General features: G+C 43.8%; 1 protein-coding gene across 1 annotated transcript; it reads right to left on the bottom strand.

The window, feature by feature from the left end:
- Positions 1 to 672: 672 nt before the first annotated feature.
- On the bottom strand, positions 673 to 19,415 carry LDLRAD1 (low density lipoprotein receptor class A domain containing 1; the record flags this gene model as incomplete). The annotated part of the gene is made up of 6 exons (XM_082266679.1): positions 673 to 818; positions 2,935 to 3,063; positions 10,736 to 10,870; positions 10,954 to 11,076; positions 11,169 to 11,232; positions 19,395 to 19,415. The coding sequence occupies 6 exons, from the start codon at positions 19,413 to 19,415 to the stop codon at positions 673 to 675; spliced, it is 618 nt and encodes a 205-aa protein (XP_082122805.1).
- Between the last annotated feature and the right edge of the window lie 2,611 nt (positions 19,416 to 22,026).

Below are 22,026 nucleotides of genomic sequence, written 5' to 3'. Positions count from 1 at the left end.
CAGGGACTTCGGAGCTAAATTGAGGAGTAGGACCTCCAAGGTGGTATTTTCAGAAATACTACCTGTACCTTGAGCCACACCATAGAGGCAGCGGGAGATTAGTGAAGTTAACAAGTGGTTGAGGAACTGGTGAAGTAAGGAGGGTTTTGGGTTCTTGGAGAACTGGACCAACGTCTCAGTTGCCTACCGGCTCTTTAGTAGGGACGGATTGCACCTAAATGGGGAGGGTGCAGCAGTACTGGGAGAGAAGATGGCCCAAAAGTTAGAGGGGCTTTTAAACTAGGTGATGGTGGGGGGGGTACAGATGTAGAATTAGCTAGCGGTGAGCAAGGTTCAGAGGGCATTAATGGGGGCATTAGCAGTAGGGTGTCCAGAGATACTAAACCCAAGGTAGGTAGGCGGACAAATCGAACGAGGATATGGTTTGGATATGGTTTGCAACCGGACAAAATTACGAGGTTTGTATGTCAATGCTAGAAGTCTGGTCAACGAGATGGGAGAACAGGGGAGGTCTGATGGAGGCAAAAAGTTTTTTGGCTAGAGTCTGCTTTGAACTTTAAAAAAACAACTAAATCTTAAATACCGTTAGTGCTATTCTGTTGGAAGCTCCAGTTCGGTCCAGTAATGTATATACAAGTACAGTATATGTATATATTGATATCACAGTCCTTGTTATTTAGTGCACACGTACTCATCAGACCAGTCCTCACAGTCTTGGATTCCATTTTGGCACAGGCTGCGAGGGATGCAGTTGCAGTATTGGTAAAGGATGGAGTTGCATGACCACCACTGGGAACCACATGCAGAACAGGATGCCACTAAGACACAGAGCACAGATAGATAAGAGATTCTTATTCTAACACTAGAGTAGTGAGAATGTTGTAAACATGCCAAGTTCTGATGCTTCATCTGCTGGGTCTGAGATATTTACTGTACTATGCCTAAATCAAAGGGTAACTAAAATGGGTTTATTTTTTTATGTTTGTAAACCAAGTTTTTATATCTTTTCTCTATAATTTTTATACCAATAACATTTTATTTGCAGAGCTGACCCTGTGTTAGCTGTTTTCTTCGTGACCTTTTCTTTCTAGAAGTCCTACATGACCAGAGTAGGCACGGAGAGGAGAGGAGAGATGAGTCACTCCTTTGATCACTCAGCTAGGTGTGTAATGTGAACTTCACCTATTCAGTTTTGTAAACAAGCTTTTTAGGAAAAAAGTTAAAGCCCAACTCTAGGAAACTATAAAATTATCCCTTGCAGTGGGGACAATGCCCACACAGCAAGAGTTAATTGCTCCTAGGTCTAGGGGACACAGAAAAGCAGATTTACTTACCCCTTCCTTTGCTCCTCCCCCATGCTAGGATGTTCTCCACCAGTCTAAAGGCCCGTACACACTTGACGGAAATCGGACGAAATATCCTCCGATTTTTCTCTCTCTTGCTCACCGTTCATAACCGTTTTTAGTTGACAGTGCATAAATGTTCACGAAATTTCTCATCCGATATTTTTTTTTTTTTTTGGGACATTTGTTCCTAGACTTCCGGGTCGTCAGCAACTTCAGATCAAGTGCGGTCTTTCGTATCGGATTTTTCGCGGACGTACTGCTTACACATTAAACGAAAATTCGTCGTCTGGGGACGGACGATAAAAATTTTGGTGTTTGTCCCTCCGGTTTTTTTCGTTGAAAATGTCGGCATCGGCTGCTGAAAGTTGTGTACACACTAGCCGAAAATCGTACGATTTTACCTCGGATGGGAATTTTCGGCAGATTTTCTACTAGTGTGTACCCCACTTAAGATCCTGACATCAAGACCAGAGTCTATAGCCCTGCCCTGGACTTGAGGACACCGAGGGACAGTCCACCACTGGAATGTGGGGGGCGCCATCTGCTGAAAGAGCTGAGGATCAAGTAAATATAGGTTTCTCTTTCCTAGACGAGATGAGCAGGTATCCCCTGCAGTGTAGGCACATCCACACTGCAAGGGGTATTTTTTTTTTTAGTTTCCAAGAGTTGGACTTTACTTTTAGCCTACAAAAGTACTATACATTTTTTTCTTAAATTATCAATTGTTTTCTTTATTAAGATACTAAGGGATCAAAAACTGAACCTCGCATTACCTTAACATTCTTACAGGTCTGGATTTCTGTTAAGGTCTTCTAGGCCTGTGCCTAGGGTAATATGGCAACTGAGTGCAGCATGAACTGGCTTTTCCAAAAAAATCTAAGTCATGTGACTGCTATCTGCTGCATTTTTGGTAAGGAAGCTCACTGCTACCACAGCCTAAAGCTGGCCATACACATAAAGTATAGATTTAGTCTAAACAGATCCCTCCATCCATGCTATACGGTGCGGGTGGACAAATCTCTTGCTGCTGCCATTGTATTTTGACATCTGCCCCAGCCAGCTGCCAAATACATGAACAGTGCCTGCATCTAATTGGAGGTGCTGTTCAGATGACAATTTTCTGCCTGGTTCCTTTGATTTTTCAATTGAAGGATATCAGGTGGGAGGCAGCCAGCAGAGTTACCCACTGAAAGAACTTCATCTGGTTCATCAGGAACCAGTTGAAGTTTTCTGTGTGTATGGCAAGCTAGAAATTAACACGTTGAGGTCTACAACTTGTGATGTGAAATGTTTTTACTACAATTCCTATACAATTATCCACTGCTTCCAAGGCCTCATTTCTTGCTGTTCCTGCCCCCATACAGAATCTTCTTCCTGGTCATGTTATTTGCTATCATACATCACTTAATGGCTTTTTGGGAGGCATAACTGCATAAAACATGCTATAATTGAGCAAAGTATGTACTGATTAAAAATTGTACACTAGTCATATAGAACTTTGTTACACAAACTTACAAATCTAATTTTCATACTATCACTTCCTGATCACACTGCTATGATCACCGTACAACATCTCTTATATACTTACACACTGTAGATTCATCTGAACAGTCTCCGCAGTTATTGATCCCGTTACACTTGTAATTGCTGTAGATCCAGATCTGCGGGTTTCCACAGCGGAATATCAGATATCCAGGTAGATTATTAGGGAGGTTACCTAGTAAATACAGCACAGAATACAGTGGGTTAGAACCAAGGTGCAGTGAAATACAGTATCTCACAAAAGTGAGTACACCCCTCACATATTTGTAAATATTTTATATCTTTTCATGTGACAACACTGAAGAAATGACACTTTGCTACAATGTAAGGTAGTGAGTGTACAGATTGTATAACAGTGTAAATTTGCTGTCCCCTCAAAATAACTCAACACACAGCCATTAATGTCTAAACTGCTGGCAACAAAAGTGAGTACACCCCCCCATTTTACCTCCCCGGTGTCATGGGACTCATTAGTGTTACAAGGTCTTAGGTGTGAATGGGGAGCAGATGTGTTAACATCCACCAGCTCTGTGATGTCGTCATGGAGGAGTGTAAGAGGACTCCAATGGCAACCTGTGAAGCTCTGGTGAACTCCATGCCCAATAGGGTTAAGACAGTGCTGGAAAATAATGGTGGCCACAAATAATATTGATCCTTTGGGCCCAATTTGAACATTTTAACTTAGGGGTGTACTCACTTTTGTTGCCAGCAGTTTAGACGTTAATGGCTGTGTGTTGAGTTATTTTGAGGGGACAGCAAATTTACAGTTATACAAGCTGTACACTCTCTTCTTTACATTGTAGTGTAATTTCTTCAGTATTGCCACATGAAAAGATATAATAAAACATTTACAAAAATGTGAGGGGTGTACTCACTTTTGTGAGATACTGTAGTAGGCTAATAATACTCTACAGTCGCCAAGAAACAAAGGTACACATCTATTTAGTTGTTGCATGCTTTTCTTATGCTAATTTTGCATTGATCTTTTGTCTGATGTTTATGTAGCGCACAGCCAGTATAGGTCTAGTTGTTTGTTTAATCCCAGGTTCCATTTCCTGATAGGCACATAGCAGCCACGCACCTGGTATTTCCCAATCACAAGAGTCAGAGAACAGGCTGTGCATATTTTTTTTTTTTTTTTCATTTTGGGTATGAACTTAAGGTGAGGGTGAGCCTGGGGATGCTCCAATATCTGTAGAACTTACAAATGAGGACATTAAAGCCCCGTACAGACGCACCGATTGTCGGCCGTAAATATTCGGCCAACGTCCGATCGGCCGATTGTCGGCTTGTTAGTATGATGATTCCGACAACCGACTGCGACTTTTCGGCCGAACAAAATCTGGTCTGCATGCTATAAAATTTTTGTTGGCCGTCACCAGAACGGCCGATTGTTGGTCAGTCAGTACAGATTTCGGCCGACAAAAGTCAGATGAGCAAGACTGGGCATGCTCAGAGAAGAAAAACCACACGAAAAGTAGACCAGAACATGACATCACTTCCGCAGTTGGTTGTTTTTGGCCGACAAAATTCATGTGCAGTCTAGAGCACATTTCAACCAACACAACAACACTGGACAAAAGACGGCAGATCGTTCGGCCGACAATCGGTGCGTGTGTATGGGGCTTAACTCTGCACTAATGCTTCAGGGTGTAAGCACCCCCTTTGAAGTGTAGAAGAATGGTACAAGATAGGGACTCCTCAGCACGAATATAGTCCTGAATGTACAAAAGGAAAGATTTTCCATTAGAGGCCAAAGAAATTCCCAAGCCCAGAAGGCGTGTACTACCACTGTTTGCTGAATACTGTGTAGCTGCCTGCAGTATTAGTCAGTTCTTGTACTTGGATTGACTGTGCTCTGGATCCTTAGAAGAGCTCGCTGCAATCTTTAGGAGGCTAGGCCAGAGGCCCCAGCCAAAGCAAAAGCTGGGACCCCATAAAGGAGTCTTTCAGCGGCAGGCAAGCTCCCAGGGATGCCATAGCCCTCCAGAAACAAGAGACCTCTGCTTTGGGATCCAGGACATTTATACCCCTCTCAGCCCCCTGCCGGTCACTCACAATACTGACCAGGGATGGGCTGAAGACACATTATTCTGCAGGCCAGGGTCTGGTCTCTTCCACCTACTATGTGCCAATGTTCTCTGGGAAAACAGGAAAGTAATCAAGCCTGCACCAAAAGACCCAGAACAGACTTAACCAAACGATAACTGCTCTCCCTGGCTATACTGAAAGGCCTAAAAATAAATTTAGAACCTACTGGGGTGCTACATTTATATAAAGCTCCATATAACAAAGAACACATGGGGGGGCTGATGTCTCTGGAGGTTTCCATGATGATGCACAATCCAAGCTATGGTGACAGCAGATGTGACAGGATTGCTGCTGTGGTTCCTGGGTGCCATCTCTACAACTCATTGGAACTGATACTTTGATTGGGACTGATATATCAAGAATGCTGTTTGCAGAGCACTAATATGTTAGATAATATTCAATCAGGTCATAAAACACCATCATTAGGCCTCATGCACACTCCTTTGCTCAAGGGGAGGAATAAAACTTGTTTTGTTTTACAAGCATCTGGGCATTTATTAATTTGGCCAGAATAATAATTTATTCTAGCCATTAGAATAAACGCTTAATTGCTAAAAGCTAATGCTTAAGTGTTTAGATGCGTTTACACGCGTTTAGGCGGGTTAGGTTTTTTTATTTTGCTGCAAAATATTCCTCTCCTGAAACCCCCCTCATACCACAGTTTTATTATATGCTAACCCTACCAGTAAAAACATTTTGTTCCACTTCCTGCATTTGGGTGAATCGCGCAGAATCGTAAATCCTGGGTGGGCCTGGAATAGGCAACTATGAGCCCGCTCCTAGCGCGACTCCTTTGGCCTCCCCCCTTGTTCTTGCCCTACAACAGTAATGCAGCATCCCATGATAGGTGCTACATTGCGGGTTACTGCATCCCTTTTTAGGACGTGTTTAGGACTCTATCCCCCTATCCAAGTCCTCTAGCTCCAGTACCTGGCACCCCAACATTTCACCAAGGCATGGGTGATCCCCAATTCGATGAGCTGGACTCATATAGACCCTAATTTCTCCTCTAACCACAGACTCATGTCGGGCTGTGACATCAAATTTGTTTCATTCTACGCTTGATTTCCCACATCGTGCTCAACTGAATGCACATCTTCGCTCCCTCCTGGCCAACCATCACACGTTACTCCAGCCCACCCATTCAAGCAGATCTGCATAGATGGGTGAATGCTTTCTCACTTTCTGCTCTTTTACTAGATTTGAGTGACGAGCTGGAACTCCCTTTCTTACGGCAATGGGAACATTATCTTAATACCTACTTTTCCCAGGTCCAGAAGGAAAGAATCCTTTGCTTTTCCCACAAAGCATCCCTGCCCAGCGGATACCAGGAGGGGGGTTATTAGATCCTCACATGGTGGTACAGGACTCCAACAAAACTGAACCAAATATTCCCCAGGTACCCAACACCCGTTGGGGAGTCTGAAGGGACTCTTCTTCATATTTACTGGGAATGCGCGAAATTACAAGACTTTTAGTATAAAGTAGAAAACACAATCCAGACCCTAACGGGAGTGACCTTCAACTACAATCCCAGCTGCTAACCTCCTGAATGACACTCTTCTATCCAACAAAAAAAAAAATCAAAAACTCCTTCCTTACTCAAACATTTGCTCGCAGCAGCAAAGACTTGTATTCCTGCACAATGGAAAAGTACAAGCCCCTGGACATTAGCTCATTGGAAGGAGGGGATTGAGGGGATCCATTAAATGGAAAGCCTCACTATGATTTTGAAGGAAAAGGAGGACAAATACTGGAAGACCTGGACTCCCTATTTCTATTATAGAGACCAAACCCCTCTTGCCTCTCAGTCATGTTTTGCTCTTTTGGAAGTGTCTAGCTCAGTGGTTCTTAACCTGGGTTCGATCGAACCCCAGGGGTTCGGTGAGTCAGTCTCAGGGGTTCGGCAGGGCGGCAAAGGGGCAATTGCTCCCCCCGAGAAAATATTACTGATTGTGAGGCCAACCCCCCCGGGAAATCAGAGCTGCGATCGGGATGACTCACAGCCATTACACATAGACACTTGACGCTCTGCCCCCTGTACCTCCCCCAGCAGGTTTCCAGCCTATCTCCTGCAGGCTGCTTGCTGCTTGAGTGGGCGGGATGGGGATGTACCTGACCATGGAGATCGCGCCCGCCTGGAAGAGGGAAGTGTGAGCAGCTGAGCAGAGGGAGCCGAGTGAATGTTCCTGGAGGTAGGCTCAGCTAACTGTACATGGTGGATTAGTTTGCAAGCACCTCTATGCTAAGTCTGCTGAGTTACTGCAGCTTAGCATAGAGGTGCTGTTAGCTGACAAATGGAAATGCATGTCCTTTTCATTTAGCTCAATAAAGCATTGTGAATGCCCCCTGATGTGTGCCCTCCTGATACCCCATGGTATGCCCTCCCAACACCTCCCCCCCAGTGTGTGTCCTCCTGACACCCCATGGTATGCCCTCCCAACCCCCCCCGGTGTGTGCCCCCCTGACACCCCATGGTATGCCCTCCCAACACCTCCCCCCAGTGTGTTCCCTCTTGACACCCCATGGTATGTCCTCCCACCCCCCCCCCAGTGTGTGCCCTCCTGATACCCCATGGTATGCCCTCCCAACACCTCCCCCCAGTGTGTGCCCTCCTGACACCCCATGGTATGCCCCCCCAACCCCCCCAAGTGTGTGCCCCCCTGACACCCCATGGTATGCTCTCCCAACCCCACCCCAGTGTGTCCTCCTGACACCCCATGGTATGACCTCCCACCCCCCCCCCAGTGTGTGCCCTCCTGATACCCCATGGTATGCCTTCCCACCCCCCCCCCCCCCCAGTGTGTGCCCTCCTGGCTCCCCCAGTGTGTGCCCTCCCAACCACTGATGTGTGCCCTCCTGACACCCAGTGTGTGGCCTCCTGACTCTCCACTGGTGTGTGCCCTCACTACCCTCCCCCACAGTGTGTGTCCTCCTGACCCTCCCCCCAGTGTATGCCCTTCTAACCTCCTGGTGTGTGCCCTCATAACCCCCCGGTGTGTGCCCTCCTGACCCTCCCCTGGTGTGTGCCCTCCCAGCCCCCTGGTGTGTGGCTTTACTGATCCCTGTACACTGTCCTATCCTCTGTCCTGTCAACTCCTGTCCTCTGCCCTATTCTCTGTACACCGTCCTACAGCCTACTGACCACTCTATCCTGCCCTACAACCAACTGACCCCTATACACTGCCCTACATCCTACTGACCTTTCTACACCGCCCTAAAAACTACTGACCCCTATACACTGCCCTACATGCTACTGACCTCACTACACTGCCCTACAAACTACTCACTACTGCACACTGCCCTACAGCCTACTGACCTCTGTATGCTGGCCTACAGCCTACTGACCTCTGTACACTGCCCTACAGCCTACTGACCTCTGTACACTGCCCTACAGCCTACTGACCTCTGTACGCTGCCCTACAGCCTACTGACCTCTGTACGCTGCCCTACAGCCTACTGACCTCTGTACGCTGCCCTACAGCCTACTGACCTCTGTACGCTGCCCTACAGCCTACTGACCTCTGTACGCTGCCCTACAGCCTACTGACCTCTGTACGCTGCCCTGCATACTACTGACCTCTGTACGCTGCCCTACATACTACTGACCTCTGTACATTTTACTTTGTATGATACGTTTAATTCAGTTCTGTAAACAACACCTTATTTTCTGGCAGTGCCCCTCCCGAGACTAGACTCATAAAATCATATTTTATTTTTCCAATTAAGAAGGGTTCGGTGAATGCGCATATGAAGCTGGTGGGGTTCAGTACCTCCAACAAGGTTAAGAACCACTGGTCTAGCTTCTTCAACCTTATCAATGGCATAATTCAAGATTTCCTCCCCGCTGCTGTCCAACCCTTCCCCTCCTCTTTACTTTTCTCCTCCTGGCTTTACCTCCCCTAGTTCTCCTTTCTTTTCATATTACTCCTTTCTGTTACTCTTCTCTGTAGTATACCTGTTTTAAGGATTATCTTCATGCATGTAAATTATATAAAACATGTCAGAATTCGACTTTTATTGCTGAATGCCGACAGCCTATAGACGTTATAGCCATTTCTACACTGGCTAATTCAAATGGCCTTTTCACGCATTTTTTTTTTTCTTTTTTTTTTTTTATTGTTAGTTGTATTGTATGTTGCCTATTTGATTAATATTATCACATGACGCTGTTGTACCCTTTTTCCTGTTATGTGTCGCATTGCTGAATTCCCTGAATGCTAAATAAAGAATAAAAAAATAAATAAAAAAAAAAGTCTTGGTGGCGGATGTAAACGCTGCTTTCATGTACACATTCCTATTGTGTCTGCAATTGTCAGCAGTGACTGCTAGATTAGGACAAATCAATGGCAGGCGCCGCTGCTATTCGCATGTAACCACTCATTTGAGCCGTTTCCTGAGAATAGAGTCTCTGACCCTGGATGCAGCCGGTGTGCATTGGTATTTCTGTTTTGGCCGCACATAAACGTACCGCCCGTGTGAAAAGACCCTTAGACAACTTAACCACTTCAGCCCCGGAAGATTTTACCCCCTTAATAACCAGGCCATTTTTTGCAATATGGCACTACATTACTTTAACAAACTGACGATTGCCCGGTTGTGAGACGCTGTACCCAAATAAAATGAATGTCCTTTTTTTCCCACAAATAGAGCTTGCTTTTGGTGGTATTTGATCACCTCTGCGGTTTTTATTTATTGCTCTATAAACAAAAAAGAACAACAATTTAAAAAAGAATAATAATTTTTTACTTTCTGCTATAAAACATATCCAATAAAAACATTTTAAAAATCAAATTTCTTCATAAATTTAGGCCAATATCTATTCTGCTACATATTTTTGGTAAATAAAATCCCAACAAACACATATTGATTGGTTTGCTCAAAGGTTATAGCGTCTACAAACGATGGTATATTTTTATGTCATTTTTTTTTTACTAGCAATGGTGGCGATTAGCGACTTATAGCGGGACTGCGACATTGCAGTGGACAAAAATCAGACACCTAACTGACACTTTTGGGGGGACCAGTGACATTATTAGAGTGATCAGTGCTATAAAATATGCACAGTTAATATACTAATGATACTGGCAGGTAAGGGGATAACATCAAGGGAGACCAAAGGGTTAAATATGTTCCCTGGGAGTGCTTTCTAACTGTGGGGGGTGGTTTGCTCTGACTCAGTGTTTCTGCTTAGCAGGATCCCAGTCTTCCTCCCTGTCAGAAAGGCGATCTGCCTTGTTTACATAGGCAGATCACAGGTGGCCGGCGGACATTGGGGTCGCTGGACCCACTTATTGGCTCCCCTTGTAGCCAATCAGCGCGCGATCGTGCCCCCCGGAGCCCCTGCACGACATGGCGTACAGGTATGTGATTTTGCGCAGAGGAGTCGACTTGCCGCTGTAAAAGTACGTTAGGCGGTCAGCAAGTGGTTAAAGCACAACTCCATCCAACACTTCCTAAGCAGTTACAACAGCGGTTCATTTTCTTTTAGGAAATAATGAGAATAAAAGTTGAACGTGGATGGTTTATGGTTTTTCCCAACCCTTACATTTGCCCTTTTTGCTGGACAGCTTGGTCTGTTACAAGAAGTAGAAAAATACTGGATCTACTAGCAGGATCAACAGGTATCAAACATTTTTATGGGGCGGCTCCGAAAACAAACCCTACTTACTAATGCTATGGGCCGACTGCATCAATATTTCATTTTTTATTTTGCCCATACTTAGACTATCCTTCCAACACCGGGTTGTACTTACTGCACATAGTGGCATTTTCATCCTCCCCACTTCCGCAGTCACTGAGGGAGTCACAGACCTGCGATGGCAGCAGACATGTAATCCTATCATTGCACAGGAATCCCGTGTAATTGCCTGTAACACAGTAGCGACTCTCTGCAGGCAAACAAAGGAACCGGTATTAATTATTATTATTCCTCTAGCTGAGTATTATTATTATTATTATGGATGCGAGTTACCTGGTGTTTTTGAAGGGAGGGCAAAAGTAACTGTACATGCAATGACGGCTGCGACAATCATCAGGATGAGAAGAATGAGAGCTAATATACATACACAACGTCTGGTACAGCCACAACACAAGTCTGAGAATAAAAAAGAACACCACTTATCAGGACACAGCAAATCCAGATAATGGTAGGGAAGGGGAGAGATGGGTAATATCTGGTCCTTTTACCTTTTTCAGTTCTGGAGAGCATTGTCACTGTAGAACCAAATGAGGTGGCATCCATACTTCTCCTCTGGAATAATGAACACAAATGGGAATACTCTATAGGCAAACTGTGTTATAATTTATACTTTTGTATAATTTATACTATTGTATAGTCAGCTGCTATGGATACATATTTGTTCATGGATCCTGGGAAACAGGGTGACTGGTTTTCTGGTCTCTATTTTTTCTTTTGTATGGCCCAGTTCGCAGGGTGTCCAAGCCACCATTGAAGTGGTGTTATTTTGTGTTTATGCCACTATACCTTACTTATCAAAGTGTTTAAAAATTGTATTTCTGATGGTAACTAGAGACTTCATTTCATTCTTGGCTTCACTCTAAAATGACTTCACTGTCCAAAATTTTTTTCAGATACTCGAAAGCCCAATTCCTGCCAAAGCGTAGGGTTAGAGAAGCATTTCCCAGTCTTTTGAACATTGTGGAACCCTTGAAATACCTTTCTGGTCTTAACCACTTCAATACAGGGCAGTTACACCCCCTTCCTGCCAAGGCCAATATTCAGCTTTTAACGCTGTTGCAATTTGAATGACAATTGCGCGGTCATGCAACACTGTACCTAAACCAAATTTATGTCATTTTTTCCCCACAAAGAGAGCTTTCTTTTGGTGGTATTTGATCACCGCAAGGTTTTTTTCTTTTTTGCCACACAGATAAAAAAAAAAGACCTAAAAGTTTGGGGGAAAAAAACGTTTTTTTGTTTATGTTCTAAAATTTTGTAAATAGATATGTTTTTTCTTGCACTGATGAGCGGCACTGATAGGCGGCACTAATATGCAGCACTGATGGGCACTGATATGAGGCACTGATAGGTAGCACTGATATGCAGCATTGGTGGGCACTGATAGATGGCATTGATAGGTGGCATTGATGAGCACTGATAGGTGGCACTGATCAGCACTGATGGTTGGTACTGATGGGCACTGATAGGCGGCACTGGTGGGCACTAATGGGCACTGGTGGGCGGCAGTGAAAGATGGCAATGATGGGCACTGGTGAGCAGCACTGATAGATGGCAATGGTGGGCAGCACTGATGGGGAAGCCACCACTGGCAGGCTCCTTAAGCCCTGATTGCCATCCCTGGTGGCCATGGGTGGGCATCCCTGGTGCCTCTAGTGGCACCCCCCCAAGGGTCTACATTGGTAATCAATGGTTGTAACATGACAAAATGTGGAAAATTTCAAGGGGAATGAATACTTTTTCAAGGCACTGCAAGAGTTGTTAGAATCAGGTATGAGATCATCTTCAAAGATCTCATACCAGACTTTTTTAAGTTGAAATATTTGTAAGGGGGCGCACTAGACACCTTTGCTGCCATAATGCTATGTGCTAGGTGTTCAGTTCGCCCCTGTGCCTTTAAGGAGGGGTGGGCTCCCTCCAGGCTCACCTGTCCTCTGCCTATCCATTATAATGCACGTGCTTCCACTGTGGAGGCTCTTTAAATTTATACTTAGGACTGCAGACAATACTGGGGTGCCTTGAAGAGGCTCTGTAGCGTACACATTTACTTGCAAATGTGTGCAGACTAAACCCCTGTTTTTAACACATACTGTTAGAAAGGACAATTCAGTTGGTTGCAGAGTGGTCTCTAAGTTACATATATAAAATAAAAAACACTACAAATCTGACATCTTAGTGCAGTTTCTTCTAGGAAGGAGGACTTTTTTTTTGTAATTTCAAGCATACCGCTTCCAGAAAATCCTATCTGCATTAAAATGTATTTATTATATAGGACTGCTAGAAAAGCTTTTTGTAAATTCAAGTTATTAAAATTCCCTTTCCAATTCATCCTACAGCCACCTATGATTTTTTTTTTATTGTTACCTAAAAGAAAATTGAAAACGAAATCACTTTGGAAAACACCCCTATAATTTCTAGCTCTGGCCATCTTGAGTAAGCACAGATGATTCATGTAGCATTTGCTTCCCGGAATCTATCTGTCCTAATGAGCACAGTGGCCTCCATCATCCGTCAATGGAATAAGTTTGGAACCACCGAGAGTCTTACTAGAGCGAGTTGCCCAGCCAAACTGAGCGAGCGGGGGAGAAGGGCCTTAGTCAGGGAGGTAACCAAGAACCCAATGGTCACTCTGACAGAGCTCCAGCGTTTCTCTGTGGAGAGAGGAGAACCTTCCAGAAGAACAACCATCCCTGCAGCACTCCCATCAATCAGGCCTGTATGGTAGAGTGGACAGATGGAAGCCACTCCTCAGTAAAAGGCACATGACTGCCCACCTGGAGTTTGCCAAAAGGACGACTCCCAGACCATGAGAAACAATATTCTCTGGTCTGATGAAACAAATATTGAACTTTAGCCTGAATATCAAGTGTCATGTCTGGAGGAAACCAGGCATCACTCATCATTAGACCAATACCATCCCTACAGTGAAGTATGGTGGTGGCAGTATCATGCTGTGGGGATGTTTTTCAGTGGCAGGAACTGGCAGGATAGTCAGGATCGAGGGAAAGATGAATGCAGCAATGTACAGAGACATCCTTGATGAAAACCTGCTCCAGAGCGCTCTGGACCTCAGACTGGAGCAAAGGTTCATCTTCCAACAGGACAACGACCCTAAGCACACAGCCAAGATAGCAAAGGAGTGGCTAGGGGACAACTCTGTGAATGTCCCTGAGTGGCCCAGCAAAAGCCCAGACTTGAACCCAATGAACAGTTGAACATTTCTGGAGAAATCTGTAAATGGCCGTGCACCAACACTCCCCATCCAACCTGATGGAGCTTGAGAAGTCCTGCTAAGAAGAATGGGAGAAACTGCCCAAAAATAGGTGTGCCAAGCTTGTAGCATCATACTCAAAAAGACGTGAAGCTGTAATTGCTGCCAAAGGTGCTTCAACAAAGTATTGAGCAAAGGAAGTGAATACTTATGTACATGTGACTTTTTCTTTATTTTTAATACATTTGCAAAGATTTCAAACAAACTTCTTTCACATTGTCATTATGGGGTATTGTTTGTAGAATTTTGAGGAGAATAATGAATTTAATCCATTTTAGAATAAGGCTGTAACATAAAATGTGAAAAAAGTGAAGTGCTGTGAATACTTTCCGGATGCACTGTACACAACACGTTTCAGGGTTTCAGTATTTCTCTTTCCTCAGGGTTGTATAATAATAATATTATTATTATACAGGATTTATATAGCACCAACAGCGCTTTACAACATGAGGGCAGACAGTACATTTACAATACAATTTGATATATAGGAGAAATCAGAGGGCCCTGCTCGTTGGAGCTTACAATAAATAATAATAGGGATACACCGATACCGGTATTGGTGACGATACCGGGCATTTACATGAATATCGGTACTCATGAAAATGCTCCCAATACTGAAATTGAAACTGATACTTTGTGGTGTGATTTCCGTCCATACAAAATGAATGGGCGCAAATTGCACTGCAAAGAATCACATGCGATTTGAACAAGAATGCAGTGAGATTCCTTTCCGAAAAGCATGCAATTCCCCCAACTCACAAAGTAAATATCTTGTCAAATCCATATCTGCAGTGTCCCTGTCATGCCGATGATGGCAAACCGTGGCCGCTGGAGGTGCTCACAGGGCTGAAGGAGATGCCATGCGGCCCGCCCCCAAGCTTTGATCTCTTCCGCCTTATACCCACAGGAGTCCCGGAACGTCTCCTCCAGCTCTGTGAGCACCTCCAGAGGCCATGGCCGTAACATTTTAATAAACTGCCTATTGCTGCACTACATGGCGCTTCCCTTTCTTTACTGGGTTCACACACACCAGGGCGGTGGGGGAAATTGCATGCTATTTGGACAAGATTCTTCACAGTTTTTGTAGCTGACTTTTAATTTTTTTTAACCTGGCTGAAGCTGCTCTTTAAAAAATATGTTAACAAAAGTCAGCCTCTTTGGGAAGAGTGTTTCGTAATAACCCACAAATTATCACGTGCAACCAAGACTCAAGAAAAAGGGTTCAAACATATAACCAGGTAGTATAGATGCCCCTCCATTCTTTACCACTTCAGTCAAGCTGCCTGTCATACACAACCAAAGGCACCACGCCTCATATATAGTGGGACTGTCCCCCACGTATTTTAGTTGCAAATCCCTAACCTATGCTGTAAACTCATAGATACTCAAATCCCTACTCTCCCCTATGATGGCACACCTCTCCCTGGACCCCTCGACGGCTTCTGTCGAAGGGTCATGACCAAAAAAGGTCTGCCAACCAGCTCCCGATCAGTGCTCTCAGCCAACAACTGAGAACACTGACCGGAGTGTTCTGGCGGGGGGCTGTCCCTGAGGCTGATCTGAGGTATGAAGGTCCAGGAATTGGGGTGATCTGAGGTGTGATAGTGCAGGAATTGGGGGTTATCTGAGGTGTGAAGGTGGATGAATTGGGTGCTAATCTGAGGTGTGAAGGTGCAGATATTGGGGCTGATCTAAGATGTAAAGGTATATAAAAAATAAAAAAAATTCTGCGCTAATATGATAAATAATTGATAAATATATGTCAGCAGCCAACACAAAAATCAACCAACAGTGACTCAAATTAACAATGAAACATAAAAGTGTAGCGCTAAGAGTATTGATAATCACAAAATTGACAAATAGTGTCCAAATGAATGGAAAAAACTACTAATCACAATAATGTGTATAACAAAAGAAGAGTGTCCAAATGAATGAGTCCCAATATAGATGATATAAAATAAACTCATAAATCCACGTGCACAAAATTGCAAAAGGTGATTCCACCCGTGACACCCAGGGTATGTGAAGGAAGGGAACACCTCGGTGATGGGATATATTAAGCAGCTTACCAGATTTCCTTGGCTGCTCAACTTAATGAGTCAGCCTCTCCCAGCTATTAATCAACATCGCTGAAGATCTAGTGTTAGAGGAATGCTTAATCGATGCAAGTAGACCACTTCTCAAGAAGCATGTAACAGATCAGTGTATGGTTCGTGCTCCTCAATTTTTCATCAAGCATAAATGAATATGTGGGAAGAAAAGAAAGCGAAGCCCATAGCGTAATCCCGTTTAAAAATAATATTCCACTTTATTAAAAAATATTACTCACAATATCTCAAGAATAAACAGGCTTGTCAATTCGCTAGAACCTGGGGATGAAGATGCGGCGTCCCGCGAACAATCCCAAGTAGCAAAGGATGATAAAGGCCGGCTATTTTTAGACTTTGTCTATTGAGACGAAACGTTGGCGACTCCAGACGCAACGTCCACACGCCCCCTGCAAAATAGCCGGCCTTTATCATCCTTTGCTACTTGGGATTGTTCGCGGGATGCCGCATCTTCATCCCCAGGTTCTAGCGAATTGACAAGCCTGTTTATTCTTGAGATATTGTGAGTAATATTTTTTAATAAAGTGGAATATTATTTTTAAACGGGATTACGCTATGGGCTTCGCTTTCTTTTCTTCCCACATATTCATTTATGCTTGATGAAAAATTGAGGAGCACGAACCATACACTGATCTGTTACATGCTTCTTGAGAAGTGGTCTACTTGCATCGATTAAGCATTCCTCTAACACTAGATCTTCAGCGATGTTGATTAATAGCTGGGAGAGGCTGACTCATTAAGTTGAGCAGCCAAGGAAATCTGGTAAGCTGCTTAATATATCCCATCACCGAGGTGTTCCCTTCCTTCACGTACCCTGGGTGTCACGGGTGGAATCACCTTTTGCAATTTTGTGCACGTGGATTTATGAGTTTATTTTATATCATCTATATTGGGACTCATTCATTTGGACACTCTTCTTTTGTTATACACATTATTGTGATTAGTAGTTTTTTCCATTCATTTGGACACTATTTGTCAATTTTGTGATTATCACTAAGATGTAAAGGTGCAAGAATTGGGGCTGATCTGAGGTTTGAAGGTGCAGGAATTGGGATGATCTGAGGTGTGAAGGTGGATGAACTGGGGGCTGATCTGAGGTGTGAAGGTACAGAAATTGGGGCTGATCTGAGATGTGAAGGTGCAAGAATTGGGGCTGATCTGAGGTTTGAAGGTGCAGGAATTGGGGTGATCTGAGGTTTGAAGGTGCAGGAATTGCGACTTGTCTTAGTTGTGAAGGTGCAGAAATTGGGGCTCATCCGAGGTGTGAAGTTGCAAAGTTCAGTTGATTTCTTACTATTATTCAAGTGGTTTACAGCATTTACTTTATAAAGATTCCTTTTCATGTGAAGCTGACCAGGGGCGTACCAAGGGGTTGGCGAGACTGGCGCCGGCCAGGGGCGCAGGCCTAGAGAGGCCTGAACCCCCGGCGCCCCCAGGCTGGGCTCTCTGGAGCTCCGTCTCCGCCCACAGATGCGGCCAGTCAGCGGTCACATGACCGTGACATCATCATTCGACAGCAGGCTGAGTGGGGATGGTGAGTGCACTGGGGCTGTCAGAGGAGCTCGTATCGCCGATCAGCGGGTCTGTCATTTTTTTTTTCAGCATGATCTCCTCTCCACTCCCAGACCTAAAGGAAAAGCTAACATGAGGACCCCCCCTTCTCTCTGTCAACACTCTCTCTGTCATCCTCCCTCTCTTTCACCCCACCATCTCTCTGTCATCCCCCCTCTCTCTGTTACCCTCACTCTCTCTGTCACCCCCTCCTCTTTCTCTGTCACCCCGCCCTCTCTCTGTATCTCTGTCAAACCCCCCCCTCTCTCTGTCAAACCCCCCTCTCTCTTTGTCAAACCCCCCCCTCTCTCTCTCTCTGTCAAACCCCCCCTCTCTCTGTCACCTTCCCCCTCTCTCTGTCAACCCCCCCCTCTCTCAAACACTCCCTCTCTCTCTCTCTCTCTGTCAAACCCCCTCTCTCCTCTCTCTCGCTGTCACCCCCCCTATCTCTCTGTCACCTCCCCCCTCTCTCTGCCAAACTCTCTCTCTTTCTCGCTCTCTGTCAAACCCCCCCCCCCTCTCTCTCTGTCAAACCCCCACTCTCCTCTTTCTGTGTCACCCCCCTCTCTCGCTGTCCCCACCTCTCTCTGTCAAACCCTCTCTCTCAACCCCCCCTCTCTCTCTCTGTCAACCCCGCCCCCTCTCCTCTCTCTCTGTCTGTCAAACCCCCTCTCTCCTCTCTGTCAAAACCCCCCTCTCTCTTTCTGTCACCCCCCCCCTCTTTCTTTCTCTCTCTCTCTCTCTCTGTCAACCCCCTCTCTTGCTGTTCACACCTGGCACAATGTTCACCCACTAGAGAGCTCTATACTGGGCCAACAAGGAACACCTGAGAAACTTTCAATTCCCTTGTATGCATTTTTTTTTTTTTTTTTAATGGGACAGAGAGGATTAGGAAACAAACTATAATGCTACATATGTTTCTTTAGTTTACCTTTATATGGTAGTGAACTAATATAGGAACATCCCCTTTGAAAAATGTAGAAAATGATTAAAATTGATCTGAAGAAGAAAAAAAAAATTACATTTTTTTTTTTACTTTTTATGGGGGGGGGGGGGGGGGGCGATACAACTCCTCGCCGAGGGCGCTGGAGAGCCTAGGTACGCCTCTGAAGCGGACACTTTTTTTATGTATATGGCACTCTCAATTTCTTTCACACTATGCCCAAAAATAATGTCTACCCCTGGATTAGAGCAACCCTCATCCTATGCTCCTTCATACTATTTTCAGGACTTCACCATCAGAGCCGGAGTTAAAGTAAGACCAAAAAAAAGCATAATTTGGCAGCTTTGATCTAAATGTGCCCCAATCTGTCAGATTAAACTAAAAAAGGTACTGTAATCTAAACCACACATTTTGTAACCTCAAATCCCATCACCAACTGCCCCTGCGACCGTGACTGGCTCCCACACGCATGCTCTGGCCAGTCACAGAGTCGGAGTCTGCGAACCCGGAAGGAAGATGGACACCATCCAGCGATGAGATTGCTTTGCTGGAATGCTTCATTTTGAGTTACGTGTTATATAATGTGCTAGTATGTGCCATTATGCCTTTGCCTTGCAGGTAAGAAAAAAAAAAAAGTTCAACCACTTTAAGATCCTGAACATTTCAAAACCTTCCCCCTATCCAAAAAAAATTGTCCAGACCTTGTCTAAGTGTGACAGATTTCTAATGTGACAGATTTCCTTTCGTAATAGCTTATAAACAACTAATATTGTAATCACTTCATAAAACCTAACTAGCACATAGGGTAACAAAAGCACAATCCCATCATTTATTTTCTCACCTTTGGGTAGGTCCGGTTCATGATCTAAAATGGTTTATTCACAGATCGAGTCTAAGGTGAACTTTTTGACTCCACAGGTGTGCACTGTGTGTCTATATTCCTGAGGACCAGCCCTCATTCCAGTAACCAAGAGACCAGCCAAACACTCACAGCTTTGTAAATGAGGGGACCTGACACTGATGTACACAATTAGTCACCTGCTTGTTACACACATAATAACCTCAACTCGCTGTGTCCGCTAGCAGGGAAATCACATATTAAACGCTTCATTGGATTCCAAAAAATCATTTGGGACACACCAAGAAGTAGCTATGCAGCCTGCCAAGACCAGCAGTAGTAGTATCAGTAGAAGTATGCATGTAATAGTATCAGTAGCGTGCATGTAGTATGCATGTAGTAGTAGAAGTAGTAGTTTGCATGTAGTAGTATGCATGTAGTAGTATCAGCAGTAGTATGCATGTAGTAGTATCAGTAGTATGCATGTAGTAGTATCAGCAGTAGTATGCATGTAGTAGCATCAGCAGTAGTATGCATGTTGTAGTATCAGTAGTATGCATGTAGTAGTATCAGCAGTAGTATGCATGTAGTAGCATCAGCAGTAGTATGCATGTTGTAGTATCAGTAGTATGCATGTAGTAGTATCAGCAGTAGTATGCATGTAGTAGCATCAGCAGTAGTATGCATGTTGTAGTATCAGTAGTATGCATGTAGTAGTATGCATGTAGTAGCATCAGCAGTAGTATGCATGTTGTAGTATCAGTAGTATGCATGTAGTAGTATCAGCAGTAGTATGCATGTAGTAGTATCAGCAGTAGTATGCATGTAGTAGTATCAGTAGTATGCATGTAGTAGTATCAGCAGTAGTATGCATGTTGTAGTATCAGTAGTATGCATGTAGTAGTATCAGCAGTAGTATGCATGTAGTAGCATCAGCAGTAGTATGCATGTTGTAGTATCAGTAGTATGCATGTAGTAGTATCAGCAGTAGTATGCATGTAGTAGTATCAGCAGTAGTATGCATGTAGTAGCATCAGCAGTAGTATGCATGTTGTAGTATCAGTAGTATGCATGTAGTAGTATCAGCAGTAGTATGCATGTAGTAGTAGTTAGTGATCGACCGATATTGTTTATTCGTTGCCGATACCTATCCCGATATTTTGGTGATCACATATCTGTATCGGCTGATATTAGCTGATATTTCTTTACATTTACAATTTTGCAAAATAAACACAAATTTAGACGAAAATCTGTTACTGAACATGTAAAACTTTATTTATTAACATTTTTAACATTAACCTTCCTAGCGGTATTCCCGAGTGTGACTCGGGGTAAGATTTTAGTGCCAAAAGCGGTAACCCAGAGTCACACTCGGGGTAGCGCTAAGAAGATCGCTGGATGCTGGAGGAGGTTTTACTTACCTTTTCTCCGGGATCCAGCGAAGACTGCGGGCAGTATGCGGCGGCGGAGCTTCCTCCCAATCGTCTGCGAGCCCCGGCTTCCGTCTCCGGCGACGTGACGTCCGCCGGGGGGTGAAACCGGCGGCAAATTCAAATGTAAAATGCACCAAACACACTGATATCATTCAAAATAAAATAAAATCACATTACATTACCCCCCAGTGCCCTTTCCTGCAGTTTTACTGTAATTTTTATGTAAATATATGTATATATATATATATATATATACACATATACATTATATATATATATATATATATATATATATATATATATATATATATATATATATACACACACACACACACATATATATATATATATATATATATATATATATATATATATATATATATACACATACACACACGTATATATATATATATATATATACACGTAATTCTTGTGAATGAGCAGCCCAAACCAACTGTATACATTATATATATATATATATATGTATACATAATATATGTATATATATATATATATATATATATATAATAAATGTATACAGTTGGTTTGGACTGCTCATTCACAAGAATTACATGCAAAATAATGGTACCGCTTTCAGCACTTAAAATCCAAAAGAATCATACCGCCAGGGAGGTTAAAGGCTCGTTCTTCACACCTTAACTGCATGAGAACTGATAGGAAAACTGCTGCAGGGTTTGTTTTTGCATATTTGTCACACTTTGTTTCAAACTTTTTTTTATTGAAGATAGAAAACATAACATAGGATAAAAAAGATTTTTTCTTCCATCTTTTGACAGATAACGATTATAGATCAGTCCAACAGAGACCAAAGTAAATGAGCATTAACAGAAATACAATGATTAAGATATGGAAGGCACATCAGATTGTCAAAAATCAGGCAGTATGCAACAACTATAGCCCCGTACACACATACCGATCGTCGGCCGAACGATCGGCCGCCTTTTGTCCAGGGCTGTCGTGTCTGTTGAAAACTGCAAAAGACTGCACACGAATTTTGTCGGCCAACAACAGCCGACTGCAGAAGTGATGTCATGTGATGGTTAACTTTCCTTGTCTTTTTTATTTTCTGAGCATGCCCAGTCTTGCTAATCGGCTGTCTGTCGGCCGAATTCTGTACTGACTGGCGAACAATCGGCTGTTCTGGTGTTGGCCAACAAAAATTTTAATGCCTGCACGACAGA

This window comes from Pelophylax lessonae (genome assembly GCF_965119305.1).
Source record: "Pelophylax lessonae genome assembly, chromosome: 8".
NCBI lineage: Eukaryota > Metazoa > Chordata > Amphibia > Anura > Ranidae > Pelophylax > Pelophylax lessonae.
The sequence above is the reverse complement of the archived record's forward strand: the minus strand, read 5'-3'. Positions and strand labels throughout refer to the sequence as shown.